The sequence below is a fragment of the Pagrus major genome, chromosome 17 (genome assembly GCF_040436345.1).
Source record: "Pagrus major chromosome 17, Pma_NU_1.0".
Lineage (NCBI taxonomy): Eukaryota > Metazoa > Chordata > Actinopteri > Spariformes > Sparidae > Pagrus > Pagrus major.
In genome coordinates, this window is record NC_133231.1 from 21,345,252 (window position 1) to 21,361,530 (window position 16,279).

The following is a 16,279-nucleotide window of genomic DNA, read 5'->3' on the forward strand; positions in this document are numbered from 1 at the left end:
TACAGGTTACCAATCAAATATACCTTGTTTACTAAACAGTGATGGAGTGTACATTTACTCAGGTACTGTACTTAAGTACAGTTTGAGTATTTCCAATTTTTGTTTCTTTATACTTCCACTCCACTACATTTTGGAGGCAAATATTGTACTTTTTACTCACTGCATTTATTTGATGACTTTAATTAACAATTAGCTTTCTGATTGCATGCTGCATCAGAGACACATGAGTGCACTTTAAATAAGTGTATTTTATCGAATTATTCAATAATAAAACAAAGAAAAGATAATTGGTCACAACAGTAATCGGTCAATCCACTGTATACAATATTTACATACATGTCAATATATGTATAGTTTACTTTTACTTGTACCTTTGATACTAAGCTCTTCTTTCTATTTAATCAATTTTATATCAGATATTTTAAGACTTACTTACAAGTACTATTTGTATGTGTGACTTTCTCTTTTAACAAAGTAATATTTAACACGACGTCTTTATTTTTACTCAAGTATGACTTTTGGGTACTTTATGTAAGACTGTTACTCAATCAGTATCACCTTTTACCTGTGGGATAACTTCTACCATAGTATTATACACTGTCTTTATTATCCATGGATATGCCCGTGCAAACATAATTACACCACAAGAGGGCGACGTCTTCCGCCTTTAGTGGGTTTATCTTATCATACAGCCTGAACACAAGTAACTGTGTTTACTGAGCCATGTTATAACAGCTGCCGGACTCCTGAGGCTGTCATTTATCAGGAAAGTCACAGTTTGAAGGTTGACCTTCTCTCAGCTGTTTACATCTTACAGAGAGAGCTCAATGGAGATATTACCTTTACTTTGTGTTGTATCTGTGGCGTTTACAGGTAAGAAATGTTGTTTTAATTACGCTTTCTTCACTTTAGTCACTTGGTTGACTTGTTAAAAAGCTGTTGGAAAAGAGTTTAGCTAAGGATCAAGGAGCAAACCTCAAGATCTTGACGTGCAGGATACTATCCATGCGTTTATGACCGCACCTGCAACGAATAACAATAACTTTACCTCATAAATTGGTGAAACGAAGCATTTCTTTAAAGCTAGCAGACCCGTTGCGTGTCCTCTACGATATCGATTTTTTCTTTCTTTTTTCATTATTTTTTTATTTTTTTATCTTTTTAATAAAAATCATATAAATTAATAACGTGATAGCTGCGTACAATCTTGGTTGTCTGGTCTGATTGATCTGATCTCTTGTCACTTTGTTAGGCTTAATTTCCTTAAAATGGTTTTAAAGAAGCTACTGGCCGTACGTGTCATCTGCTTCAAATGCTTATGATTGAACCACAATTTCATTATTGTTTGCTGCCACTTTTCAATAAATAGACATCCATATGAATGTGTTATGCAGAAGATGACAACTACTTAGCCTATGAAATGACTCATGAGCCTGTCTAATCCATGTCAAGCTCTCAACGGTGTACTTATTGTTTTTGAGTTTTTGATTGTGTTTAAAGAGATTGTCCAGGAGGACCATTTTGCAATGTACTCAACTTAATAGAGTTCTTCTCAGACCTGTAACTGTGTGTTGCAGGTTTAACCCAAGGAACTGGTGTGTTGCCAGACGGTCCTCTGAATGCAGCTTTGGGAGAGACAGTGATGTTCACCATAACACCGACTCCATCAGAAAAACCTTTTACTATTGCTTGGTCATCTCGGGGGAGAAATATTATCACCTTTAGAGGCGAAAACACAACTGGACCAGAGTATGAAGGCAGGATCACCCTCTTCATATCTACTGGATCTCTGGAGCTCAGGAATCTGACTTGTGATGACAGTGGAGAATACACAGTTGTCATTTTACCACAGACAGGAGCACAACTAGTAGGATCCACCACACTGAAAGTTGATGGTGAGCAAATGTTTCTAATGTTGGATCTTTTTCAGTGCTGAATGCATAAATATATATTGTTTGTGTTCCAATAATTGTGTTTTGGTGTTCGGTGTTTCACAAAATATCTATTTTGTTTATCTATTTTGTTATAATATCATAACAATGAAGACTGAGACAAAACAAACAGAAATACTTATATTTAAAAGGCTCTGAAAACCTGTTTTCTCATTGAGATTCATAAGTGATCTGGTCCTAGTTCACACACTTCTGGTTATTTCACATGACAGATTTTTTCTTCTCTTTGGTCTGAAGTTGTGCATTAGGTTAGGAATAGGCGGTGCAACATACTATAATACATGCATTTTCTGTCTACCAATCAATATTTAGCGATATTTCAATCAAATTCTGATTTGTTTATTTTTTTCAACATTGTCCATGAAATCTGACCAAATCACACCCACACAGTGTCCAGATGATGCAAATAATATCTATCAATATTTGTTTTTAAACTTCCCCTTTAATTGTTGCACATTAAATAATGAGCATTCAATGTTATTATAAAGAGATAAGCCTAGTTAAGGTTTAGGACCATGTTTTTAAGGTTCCTAAATTTGTACAAATATACAGAGCTCTCACAGATTCTCTGCTTTGACAAAGAACTAAAAAAGGAATCTCTCGTTTATTTTTCATTTATACTTCTCTGAAATTATACTAATTATTCAAAGCCTTCAACTGCATCTCACATTCTCATCAGCAATAGAATTTGCTCAGTCATCACTGAGCACAGGTAATTAAGGTAAATCATAATCAGATTTATACAATACAATGGATACACTGAGTTTGCAGCTTTTTAGGTGTACTGCATAGACACATGAATTTTGGTACAACTGTCCTACCTACATTAATCTGATCATCATATTAAGCTCTTGTTGAGACTTTGTCAGAATATTAAGGTTTAAGGTCCTACATATTAATTGGTGTGAACTTGGACTGCATTATATTGAACATTGATTTTAAAGCATAACCACCAAATGTAAGCCTACCAAGTCAATGTAAGTTTGACACAGTATCAACAAAATCTGTAGCTGAACTTCACTATGATGTGCAAAGCATTTGGTGAACACCCCAAATAACCTTTTTGTTCTGTGTATCATCGTCATCAGATAATAAGTGAGAAAATGTTGGTTTTTTGTAATGGCGGTGTAAAATGTGCAAAATGTCAAGGTGCAGCCACAAATACTCAGCATCCCTGTTCTGTACCTTTGTTATGTGGTGGCAAATTATAAAACCCTTTTATTTTCCACCCACAGGGCCAGTCTCCAATGTAATAGTAACTCCCAGCAGCAAAGACTTGGTGGAGTTCAACAGCTCCGTCAGTCTGTCCTGCTCCGCCTCTGGATGCCCTCTCTCTTTCCTCTGGCTGGACGGCACCTCTGTAGTTACAGAAAGTGACAGATTTCAGCTCACTGATGGAGGCGCCACTCTCACTATAGTCAATGTGACCCGCTCTGACCAGGGACGATTCAGGTGTCATGTGTCCAATCCAGTAAAGAATGGTACCAGTGATCCAGTAAACCTCCCCATCAACTGTGAGTCATTAACTACATTCTCATTACTTTATCTGAGAACTGCTGAAAACATCAGAGAGAGTTTAGATTATTGTCACAACTCGGTGAGGAGTGGCCTTGATTTTTTATTTGTTTGTTTGCTTGTTGGTTTTGACATTTTTTTGTTCCCCTGTGGTTTGTTCAAAATCTAAGAAACACATTTTCAACCAAATTTAATCCAGTACAGTATCACTGTAATCTACAGCACAGTGTCAACCGAATCATTTTACAGTCAGATTAATTTTTTGCTGGTGTTTTCTTCTCTACATTCAGACGGCCCTGAAAATGTAACCATCAAACTATCTCCACCGCAAGAATGCTATAAGGAAGGGTCAGAAATCAACATGTCCTGCTCAGCTGTTTCCAAACCCTCTGCCCTGTTTTACTGGTTTCTGAATGGGAACAAGTTGTCCCATACTGGATCAGAGATCACCTTTCAGATTAGTGAGAGTGGAAACTACAGCTGTCAGGCGTTTAACCAGAAAACTCTGAGATATGACACATCTTCACCTTTGGCTGTAACTGTGTTGGGTAAGTTTGAATAAACGTTTTTTTGAACAAACAAATGTGGAATAAAATTAGTGACAGTCTTGTGATGGGATCACACCAGCCGCAACACCAGTCAACATGTTGACATTCTGGCCCATCAGTACTCAATAGTCATTACTTCATTATACCATTAGGACTGCTAAAAACTAATTTCTGTAGGTAGTTTTTCTTTTATAAATTCTGTCTGTCTGTGCATCATGCTTATGGTTGTGTCTGAATATATGTTGTTATGTGTGATGTATGAATGTATATCTGTTTGTACATTGGGATTTGACATGTGCACTTTATCCTTAATGTGTTGCACTTTGTCACTGTGTGTTTCAAAAAGTACTATATAAACAATCAAAGTATTATACTCTACACACCTGTCAAGTTTCATGATTGCATCAAATTAAATGTGGGCCAATGGCGTAAAATATGAGGGAGGCATCCCCCTACTTCTGGCCCTCTCTCTTGGACCACACTCCCACAACCATCATTGAACTCTGCCTTTATTTTGATCTCAGCTGCACACCTGCAAAGTTTCATGACTGCATCTAGCACAGTTCTGATGTTATGGCACTGACAAAAATCTGTCCACAGACAGAAAGACAGACATAAACACACTTGGCAAATTACTCAAAAGTGCTTCTGTGGTACAGTAGTTACAAGTAGTCTTGTGATGACCCTATGGCTTCCTCAAGCAGGAACAATCAACAGGAGGCATTTATTGTACTGAAACAAGTTTAATATTTTTACAGAATAGTTGATATTCATAAATAAAAATCTCAATTAGAATACCAGGGGCATGAGGTAACTGTAGAAGCTACACTAAAGAAAAAGAAGCTTGCTGAGGCAAAGAAGGAGAAGAGGGCGATTGATAGAAACTGAGGTAAAAAAAAGATTGAACAAAAGGGTATTTATTCAATGGAGAGCGCGCCAGTGTTGTGTCAAAGTCTGTTCCCTCGCTGAAATGTGTTTCCTCTTACCGATGGGTCATGAGATGGTTCAAAAACAGCATCCTTTCTACTAGATCAATAAGTAACAAAACCTGTCTACTTAACAATACAACTAGGTATATAACTCTGCCTTTTTATAGCACTGATTTTCATGGTCAGTGCCAAGTGTGCCAACGGGCTGAAGATTGCAATATGACCTTAAACTGAGATTAAGTGTCAATGTTGTGTTTACAGCTTATTCTGTCTTTAAGTGGCCGAGTAATCGGTTGATGCTGGTTTAAAGACTTTATACTCCACTAAGACCTGTGGTGAAAACTTTGAAACAATGACATTTGATCAGATGGAAAGCACATTAAAAAGGCATAAAGAAGCCATGAGTGTTGTAACGGTTGACTATTTTGAGTCTGTTGTTAAAGAATCTTGTAGTTTTAATGAAACAGTTTTTTTCTCCATCACACAGCCTGTGAACTTACAAACTATCTTGTTAAGTCAGATGCTCCACTCAAGTAGATGTCTGAGTTAAAGGTTGCTCAAAACTGGAATTTTTAAACTTACTTTTGTTCCTGTTTTCATATTTTTTACACAAACTTCGTGATCTTTTGCCCAACAGAGAGTATATCAGGTGCTTCTGTCACTCCAACAAACCCGCCGATTGAGGGGAACTCTGTCAACTTAACCTGTGATGCTGCTGCTGGCTCTGTCTTTACCAGAATGTGGATGAAGAATGACTCAAATCTGGCCCTGACTGACAACATAACACTTCACGATGGGAACAAAGTTTTGTCATTTAAAAGTCTGAATACAGCAGACAATGGAGAATATTCCTGTAACATCAGCAATCCTTTCAGCAGTGGTGGCGCTACATACAACATGGTTATTAACTGTAGGTAACAAACTGCACAGTGAACATTTACTGTTCTAGATTATACATGCCAAAAATAACGGACCACAATATATGCATCGTCATTTGTGCTGCTGTAAGAACTGTACAAATGTCTGTTTTTCAGATGGACCTGAAAATGTTGGAATCACAGGTCTAAGCGAGATAGATTCTGGACAGACCTTAACATTAACCTGCACTGCTGAGTCTGAACCATCTGCTAGTTACACCTGGACACTGAATGGGATAGAGATACACAGTTCTTCTGTGTTCACTAAAGTCATCAAGGAACTTTCTGACAGTGGCAACTACACCTGTCACGCCACGAACAAAATAACTGGGAGAACATCATCAGCGGTGCATCAAGTGACTGTAACAGGTAGCTGAAGATGTCGCGGCTGGAGTTTTGTGAATCTGTGTGTGTGTGTGTCATCATGGTAAAATGTGTTCCACAAAACCAGTTTTGAGTGAAAAGGGTTTATGCCACTCCGATAACGTCACAACCGTGCGAGATACAGTCACAAAACTTTACAGGTGTGCAGTTGAGATCAAAATGAAGTCTGAGCAAGGGGGCCAGAACTAGGGTGGTAGGAAGTAACAAAAAGGGTCCAGTGGCCCCCCACACTACAGACTTGGTTTAAATTAATTTTAAGTTGTGGATCACTACATTCCATTTCCATTAATCTCTGTCCTGTCTGTCTGTATGTCTCTCTCGTCCTGGGTGTATGTCTGCCTGTCTGTGGACATATTTGTCACATCAATAAGTTCACTATCTCCAAGAGGCAGTCATGAAACTTTACAGGTGTTTAATTAAAAAGGAGCAAAATGAGGGCCAAATTTGAAGATGGGCCTGGCCCGAGGAAGGCCGGAAGTAGGGGGCTGACTCCCCCACTGGCTTACATTTGTGGTCGTGGAGACACCTTTTGACATGGTCACTTTGCAATTTATCATGCAGCGGTAGTATATGGCGACAGTAATTCCCAAGACCCGTAATCAAACTTTGTTTGACCTGTAAAATCTATGTAGTTCCCCTTTAAGCAAAGCATAAATATATGATGATGTTTGTTAAAGCAACATGCTGCATCAACATCGATCTGCCAAACAGAAAGTTTCTCCAGCCAAAGGAAATATCAAGGCCTTACTCATAACATAAAGAAATAGGTATTTATAACTGGCCAGCTGTGAAATCATATAAAGGGAAAAGTTTTGTTATGCTATGTATGTAAAGCTCCTGTTTACATAATGTTGTTAAAATCAAGTTCTTATCGCCCTTTTTTTTAAGTCATCCAAGGCAACTCATCAGGCTGTTCGGCTGGTTGCATCGCTGGAATCGTAATCGCGTGTTTGGTCGTCATTGGAGCAGCTGTTGGGGGTATAGTGTACTACATCTATAAAAGAAAGTAAGTACAAAGATGTAACCAGGAAGCCATTTTTCATTATTAAGATTCAGTCACAATTATGGTAAATCTAATGGCTCAGTATTACCAGGTGTGAGTGAAGGAGGTCATAAGTTGAAGTGGCTTAAATACAAGAGTTGCTGCATGTAGGAGGAAGTGATGAAACCACAGAAGAGTTACTACACAGCACAGGAGGAGAGCTGATAGAAAAATGGTTAATGTTGTGAAAGAACTTTGTTGACTCAACGTACTGAAGGTTGATGTTCAACAAAGGGTCACTCACCTAGGTCCTTCTTTTGCTTGTGACTCAATATATATTCTCTATTTAGTTCTAAGCCTAAACTCAGTGAAATTGCACCTTGACACTGTACAACTTGACAGTCTAACTTTTTGTCGTTGTTCGGTGTAACTATTAAAAATGCATCATAGACATTAAAAATATTTAATGTCTATGATGATTTAAGGCCTAATGACTTGTGGTGTTGTCAGGCTCTACTTTTGTAGTTTCTGAGTTTGTATGACATTTTGAAAAGTGATATTTTAATCAGAAGCAGCTTACTTTAAGGTGTTATTGATAACATTCAACCAGTATATGTGACATTCCATCTCCCCCCTTTCATTGCATTCGCGTTACAACACTGAAGTGGTTGCCTGTTTAACTAACTAAAGTTGGTAACACTAGGTAGCTAACATTACCCATGCTTACACTAGCTCAGTGGTTCTCAAACTTTTTCGGTCATCCCCCACTTTGGACAAGGGGGAATTTTCAAGCCCCACCTGCCCCCATCGCCCCAACACAATGCTAATGAATTACGCCAAGCTTAACATCCGCGCGAAAGTTTGTTCCTCTACAATTGACCGTTCGCTAAGCCCCGCCCCCCTTAGTTACTGTTGCTATGTCTGTCAAGCTTTCGCTCCTACCATAAGAAATATGGAGTTTTCAGTGATATCAATAAGAGATATTCCAAAGGAAATTACGACAAATTTCTGGAAAAACTGTTTGGTGATATCAGAGAGAAGCCGACAGAATGGTCTTCGGTATGCATTTGAGAGATACATCCACAATATCATCTGCTGGCGGAGTATAAATGTTTGTTGTTGTTCTGATCGCACTCTGGGAATTTCGCTCAGGTAGATCAAACTTAATACAGTACAGTCGTGAATCCCTATTACAAATCGGGATCACGCAACAACAACTACCCGATATGGATACTTTCCCACATAGTCACCGGATACCAGCGGAGATAGCCAGACCATCGGGGCCTCCGTGGATGATCATACTGAGTGGCAGGCGGCGGAGCCTGCGGAGGGAGCGCAAGCAGAAGCGGGGCTGCCAGGGTGGCACTCTTGCTCGACTAAAGAGGAATCCCAGGAGACCACCGCTCCCCAGCCTCTTCGTTGCCAACGTCAGGTCTCTTAACAACAAAATGGATGAACTACGATTTCGCTTATCAACATGGTCACTCGTCCAGGAGAGTTGTGTGATTATAATCACTGAGACCTGGCTACACTCGGGAGTCCCAGACGCAGCTATCAAGCTAGCGGGCCGCGCTTACCACCGCGGCGACAGGAACAGTGACTATTGATATGATCTTTGTTGTCATTAAAGAAAGGCATTGATAAAAATAGGCATAAAAAGGAAAATTTCCTCCCGTTTGTCGCGCCCCACCTGTCACGTCTCTATTCCCCACCAGTGGGGCGCGCCCCACACTTTGAGAACCGCTGCACTAGCTAATGTTAGGGCCGTACAAGTGCCAGGCTGTGAAGCCAGTTTTCGTAGTTGTCAAACTGTGTAATTACATCGTCACGTTCCGACTGCGACCCAGAAAGACTTTTTCCTATAAACTAACTTTGTGAGAGAAGTGCCTGTACAACAGTAGATACATACCCCCGCAAAATCAGAATTTGGGCCATTCTGTCCAATAAAATTTGGAAAGTCTAGAAGAGCCGAACGATTAAATAATTTCATCCCCATTCAATTTAGCCGGGCGCTAAACTGAAAGTTAGCGGCTCGGCCGGTCTAAGTCTCTAGTGAGCACGCTCTATGGGCCGCACAACACAGAAAAACCAGGTATTTTCATATTTTTTTTTACATTTTTGGCAACTACCAAGACTGTTGATAGCTGTGAAAACACAAATACCACATGATACCAACAGTGTTGTACTATCGGCTCACAAACCTCGTTAGAAGCCGGAACCAACCGTAAGAATTCTTACACAGAGATAAACAAAACAAACATTTTGAACCTGACATTTTTAAATTATTGATTCACAGTCATAATAATGTTATCATTAATATTTTTAAAAATAACTTGTCCACATAAAAATGTTATCAATATGACCTTTAAAGTGTAAACCAGGGTACTGAGTATACTTTCTGCTTTTATTATTATGTCGTTGGATAATAATGTCTAATGTTTAATTTACATACTAATGACCCATTACCTCTGTAAACAGAAAACAGCCGATGACATTCTCTAACAGCAACACAGCGACCACAAGGGGTAAGTGTATTAGAAGTGTGTGTGTGTGTGTGTGTGTAGTTTTGTATTCAGCCAGTATTATTTACTCTTTTTATTGAAGTCGTCTAAGCATTGTTTATTTCTCATGTTTTAAAGCAGGTGACGGCCAGATCAACACAGGATACTCAGCAAGTCAGGTAAAAGTCATCAGTGTGTTTTCATGCACTCAAGAAACAAGAGGAAGTCATAGGAATCGGGTTAAGCAGGTCGTCAGGAAAAAAGTTTATATGCCACACTCCTCATATCTCCCACCAAAATGTGTGGCCATATTGCTCAGACAAATTGCAGTATAACTGTGCTTTCATTCACATTTGTATCTGAATACATGTGAATACAATGATGATGGATTATTCATATAAGTCATGAGATATTGGTGAGCAATAATGTGTATGGAATAAACATATCAGGATATATTTAATGATCCAGACACAAAGTTATATTTAAGTAAAAAATGTGCCTTGTTATGTGGCGCCCTTGTGGCTCCATGTTCAGAGGCTGTAATCCTCAGCCCATTTCATTTTAGTGGCCAGTCTGTGATAAGGGTCTGTTTACATAGGTTGTTTCAGAGGCTTTCTCCTCACATCTATCAGACTCATGACCAGCGTGTACCACTGTGCTCAATCAGACTTTGAACCAGGAAGAAGATATTCAGTTGACTTAATGGAGTCGACGTGTGCAGTATATGTGTCTTAAAGGAAAAGTGCACCCAAAAATTAGAATTAAGTCATTATCTACTCACCTCCACGTAGATGGAAAGTCAGGTTTCTTAGCCCACAAAACATCTCTGAAGCTTCACAGCAAAACAGTGTTTCAGCATTCTTCTTAACGACTTATGTAGATGGAGATTTGTTTTAAAACGTAATAAAAACAAAGGGGAAAAATGGCTCCATACAGCTTATCTGGCATCCAAGTCTCCAGAAGCCTCAAGATCCAATATTGATTTAACAAGATGTTATTAACCCTCGATGCATGGTCAAATGCATGTACCTTGCTCAGACATTTTTACATTTTCAAAGTCCCCATCTACTTTAGTTCTTTGTGAGAATACTGCAACACTTCTTTGTTGTGAAGCTCCAGAAATGTTTTGTGGACTACGAAACTTCACCAGACTTTCCGTTGTCATGAGGGGGAATAGATAAAGACTGATTTTTCTTTTTCTTTTTTTTCCGCACAAATTTATCCTTTGGTCCCACAGAATAGTTAGGTAGATTTTATATAAATTTAAATAGAGATGATTAGACTCCATTTATTTTTAATCAAAACGGTCACCTAATGTCCCTTTGTCTTTTCTAGGAGCTGAACTACGCAGATGTCACGTTTCATCGGAACAGAAATGGGGGGAGAGTCCAGCTGGGGTCACAGAATGAGACTTCAGACTACGCTGAGGTGAAAGCGAACAGTTCTGCTGCAGGATCAACACCTCCTACGTACGATGACCACATGCAGCGTTTGAAGCGGCCAGCTCCTCAGCCTGGTGGCTATGGTGTGAATGTTTACGCTCAGGTTAAGAAGAACTGATTGCATTAGATGTGGTGGATCATGAGGTCAGTGTAGACTGGAGGCCAGAATCAGCAGACATGACATGTGTTTGAGAAACCTTCCCTTCACTTCCCTCTCAGTTCCAGACGAATTTTGACCTGAGTTTACGTAGTCAAAGCACTTTAGCAGAGGTTAATAATCAACTAGTTGATGAAATTATTGCTATGAATGAGGTCAGAAGGCATGATGTTTCTCAGTTAGTTTGCATATATGACATATTATAGCTTCCCTATGCCTTTGTTTGTGTGTCTACAGTCAATGGAAAGTGCACATATCTGAGCAGAAATGTTCTCTGTATGTGATTCAGTTGTTTGCTTGAGCCTTGACACTGGTTTGGTATCATATTTGACTCCATATGTATACTGTGTTATTTCAGTTAGCAGCTTGTAAGTTATGGATTGAGTCTTATATTTATTTTACATCTTAATGGATGGTGTTTTTCAGGTCATGGATACTCCTGACATCAACAGAGCTTGTTAAATTTGATTTGGTAATGAACTCATATGACCTCGCAATCTGTCGGTCCAAAGGAGCAGTGGAAAGATTAATAGAGATACACACTTTTAAAATGTAATTCCATAATGAAGTTCAACTTTATTATCCTGCAAAGGGGGGGTCTGCAGACAAAACAATCAAAATGCTATAGAGTACAAATAAAAGCCTTAAGTCTCCGCTTGAAACAGAAGAAACCATAGCTGATAGCCAAAGCTAAAGCAATCTCCAGGAGGTGTGCAATAGGTATTTGATGGATATCTTCACGTGCAATAAAAGCCTTAAGTCTTAAAGTCCGTGTAACAGGCATGCGGAAACTGTGACCTTATATCTACTATCTTTTCCTGCAAGTGACGATCAGAGTAATTCAGGTCAAGTTTACAGTAAATGTCAGTAAAAGTTGTCATGTGACAGCTGCTCTCTCTCTGTCAGCCTCAACGGGAACTCATTCAAATAAGAGAAACAGCGGGGGTGTAAAACAGAAGCACATTTGCATTGCTAAAAACACACCTGAGCAGTGCACAAGAACATTTTTATCAAAACTGTTGCCAGATATGCTTTATGTGTTGTACCATTATCCTCAGGCCTTAAATGCAGTATGCTTGCACTAATAAGACAAAACAGGAGTGTAACCTCAGATTTTCTGAACCTCAACACACTGAACATTTTAACAACCAAAAAAAAAAACAAGAAAGTCTTGCCAAAGTCATCATCTTGTGACTGTAACAACCTACTGTTTGGTGCAGAACAGGAAGTGCACTGTTAGTCTAAATTCATTTCACTGTAAATAGCTTCTGGCCACCTTCTCTACCAAAACAGGAAAGCTATGGGCCGGACAGCCAACCAGTGAGCCGACTCCTTTCATATGTCATTTGATGCATCGTTTTAAAGTATTGAATATAGTTGCCTTACTCAGATGTAAAGTTATTCCTTTGTATTGTATTGACGAGTGTCCTTCTCAGCTGTAGAGATCTTTTTGAAGAGTGAAGGCAGACAGCCATTTGTCCACATTAACTTGGCCATCTGCTTTTATCAGACTGCAGGCCAGCAATGTAAGAATCAACTGTTAATGATGTCTGATCACTGGGGTTAGGCATCAGGGTGATACAGTATATACAGAACATTTTGTTGAATCAGACAGCAGGTTCTGTTTTACTTTTTTTTTTTTTTTTAAATCTTTTTGAAACAGTGAGTGATTCAGAACAAATGCCACAAAGAGAATGAAGTCTCCCAACTCGAGTTAATGAATCTGAGTGTTCCTTCCCCCATTAGTTACTCATTGGTAAAGATCAGTCTGTGAGTTATTCACAGTTAAATTCACCTGCACTGACAGAACTGAAACAATCCACACCTTCATGCCTTAATGTTTCATCCAAGGTGGGAAACGAAAATCCTGAAAATGTTATCTTAAATTCCATCAATTCATCCATCAATATTGATGAAATGAAAGCATTTAGGGGTATAATTAATAGATAAATGATTGGATTGTGATATATGATGGTATTTTCAGTGGGTTAAAAGTGTTGTAGAACATAAAAAAGACCCCTTAATTTCTACCTTAGAATGAATTTTTCAACCAAGATGAAAATTCAAGGATGGCTTTTATGCTTTTTGGTCAGTAGGGTTTTCCCCCTTAAAAACTCATTAAACCATGCATATAATCCATTAATAAATAGCTTAATATATAACAACCCATTCACTTATCCATCAGTAAGCCCCATGTTTGGGTTGAACCCCTGGATTGGCTTTTTAAATTTTTTTGTCTTGATTTTACAAGGTTTTTTATCAAGATTAAGATCTACATTATTGTATAAAGTAAATATTGTTAATATTGTGTAAATAAAACAATATGTTTCACACATGGAATAAACTGCATATGCTGAATACAAATAGAACTGATATATTATAAACCTGCATGAGTGTATTGCTCAAACTGAATCAACTTGCATATACTTCATCACTTAAAAAACGCTTCAACTTTGCAGATAATCAATTAAAAGATGGTAATATATTGTAGTTCATTCACTCATTAATCAATTAATAATATCTCAAAATTGCTTGAAATAAAGTAAGCTTTCAGGACTTAATTAAAGAGAAATTCATGGTATGTAAAGAGAATCATGTTTCATAGTGAATTGTGTTGTATAATGATAGTTTTTTTTGTGTAACTGTTCAACCTGAACAAGCATTTACTTTAACTGTCGCATGACACTCCAGACTGAATGTGTGATTAATGTTTGACTGTTTTAACCAAAGAAATACTCCAGTGAAAAGTAACTCTCAGGTTGTATGTATTGCATTTGTAAGAATTTGATTGCTTTCAGAAGAATAAACTATTTTTTCATTAACTAACATTTGTAGAGCATGTCTTACTTTAGTGACACAGAATTCTTAACCTTTATGTTAGTAGGTAAATGGTTTTGAGTTTTATTAACTCCACGTTTTGATTTATGGGTAATTAAAAGATTTCAAAAGATATTAATAAGTATTGACTTAATCAGTAGTTTAGTTTAACTAGAATCAAAAACTATTTGTAACTCCCACTCCAAATATAAAGACCAGTTTATGAACTGATAACATTCAGATTTACAGTGCAGTGGTGGATTGAGCTCACAGGGTCTGATTCTACAATAGCTTGTTTGTGTCTTTGCTTTCATGTTTACAGAGTTTATAGTTCATTTCATCGTAACCATGCAAAAAGTCAGATAAGGATGTGGATTATTTATCTATCTAAAGTCAATAGGGAACCATAAATGCAGGAGGAAGTACAAAATAGATATTGATCTGTCTTCTACCACAGAGAAACAGTCTGACGTACTGCAGGATAGGACTTTTTTTTACTAATTATCAACAATAATAATTACTCATTAGCAGTTTAAACTGTTAAAAGTTACCTTTATGCTTGCTTACTTGACAAAGTGTGTATTTAAGAGGAAAATATGAAGAGAAACTAGAAAAAGATATCTTTAAAAAAGCATTGTGATCATTAACATCATCATAAAAAGAAGAGAGAGGGTGAGGAAGGAGTTGTAGGTAAATAGTATGCAAAACTAACCCATTTCCAAGAATGACACGGCATCTAAATTACAGCAATAAATTCAAAGTTCACTGTATTGCTGTACCAACCTAATGTTGTCACAGCAATATAGTCAGATAAAATAACAGAGCACTAAAAACACAGGGAGGGTGTGAACGAACAAAAGCCATAACATATGGAAACTATCCTCTGTGATCTTTAATGTTTTAGGAAGACTCTTTTAAGAATTTAAACAGATTAGTTGTCACACATGCCTTGAACAAGCCTTTCACCAGAAAACCCCCACCTGTGTAAACACAGACCGTATTTAATGGCTGGTCTTAACTTGGAAGAGGATGACTCATCCATCACATGCGATAACGAACTTGTAACTGTAATAAAAACTCATCATTATTGAAAGAAACGCCCTTATGACATCAGAATCAGTTTAGTGACCTGAGCAGGAAATAGAAAAAAGTAGGAGCACATTGTAATGTTGTGAAAGATTTAAGGAACAGATAATACACTGTAAAGCCGATTTATCATTAAGGCCTGAGGGACACAGGCTGGTGTAACAGGTCATTGTAGTCATAAAACATTTCAGGTCACTTCCTCTGCATGTTACTTTAAAAGAGGAGGGAACAACAAGTAATGACAAACTCCCATGAGACAGTGCCATCTTGTGTTTCATGCTGACAAATCTCTCCAGAACTTCCTCCCCCTTTTGAGCCTCCATCTTCAGAGTCCTGACCAAGATTCAAGGGAGCTCCAGGATATTATAAGATCCTTTATAGACCTACAAGTCACAGATAATTCCCTGTATATTCAGCGCTGACAGTATGCCCTCCCGTTCTCCATGCCTACAGCATCCATCTTGTTTAACCATATACAGTATCTGTCTCTTTATCCCTCCACCTGTTTTGAATCATTTGCATGGGGGCTGTGACATGAAAAACAGCACTGTGTCCCCTTCCTCCTTCTCTGCGACATTGTTGTCTTGTTATCGTTGTTGTAGTTGTTTTGTTGCTTTGTTGACATTGATTTGGATCATGTCATTAGTTTAGTTTCCTGACTTGACTGATCCATGTTCACAGACAAGAACAAGGACATAGAATTACCGCATCGTGGTTGTTATCGCATTAGTCAAGTTGCTTTTCCAGAGCTGTGGCGTTGAATGATGGCCAGAACATTTTTTGCAGAATATTATAATGTCACAGTGAAGTTGACCTTTGACTTTTTGGCTATACAATGTCATAACGTCATCATTTTATCCTTTTGGACGCCCATATGTCAAATTGTATTGCACTTTTTATTGGACTTATTATATGAATCCTTGAGTAATGGCCAAAAAGGTGTTTTGTGATGTCACAGTGACCTTGACCTTTGACCTTCGGCCAACAATTTTGATATTTGAAGGAATTCCCTCAATGCGTTCTTGAAATATGGCATTTACTAGAATGAG

At 38.1% G+C, this 16,279-nt stretch overlaps 1 protein-coding gene across 1 annotated transcript; it reads left to right on the plus strand.

The window, feature by feature from the left end:
• The first annotated feature begins 857 nt into the window (after positions 1-857).
• Positions 858-14,153, plus strand: LOC141012530 (cell adhesion molecule CEACAM5-like). Its single transcript, XM_073486036.1, has 10 exons — positions 858-873; positions 1,578-1,895; positions 3,188-3,466; positions 3,758-4,015; positions 5,582-5,854; positions 5,979-6,230; positions 7,134-7,251; positions 9,706-9,752; positions 9,870-9,907; positions 11,064-14,153. The coding sequence occupies exons 2-10, from the start codon at positions 1,643-1,645 to the stop codon at positions 11,286-11,288; spliced, it is 1,743 nt and encodes a 580-aa protein (XP_073342137.1). The 5' UTR covers positions 858-873; positions 1,578-1,642; the 3' UTR covers positions 11,289-14,153.
• Positions 14,154-16,279: the final 2,126 nt, after the last annotated feature.

Bases quoted from the DNA above. Each gene is read 5' to 3' on its own strand.
- LOC141012530 (XM_073486036.1), top strand. From the start codon at position 1,643: ATGTTCACCATAACACCGACTCCATCAGAAAAACCTTTTACTATTGCT. The intron at 5,855-5,978 runs GTAGGTAACAAA...TCTGTTTTTCAG, and splicing joins ATACAACATGGTTATTAACT to ATGGACCTGAAAATGTTGGA. The intron at 9,908-11,063 runs GTAAAAGTCATC...TGTCTTTTCTAG, and splicing joins CAGGATACTCAGCAAGTCAG to GAGCTGAACTACGCAGATGT.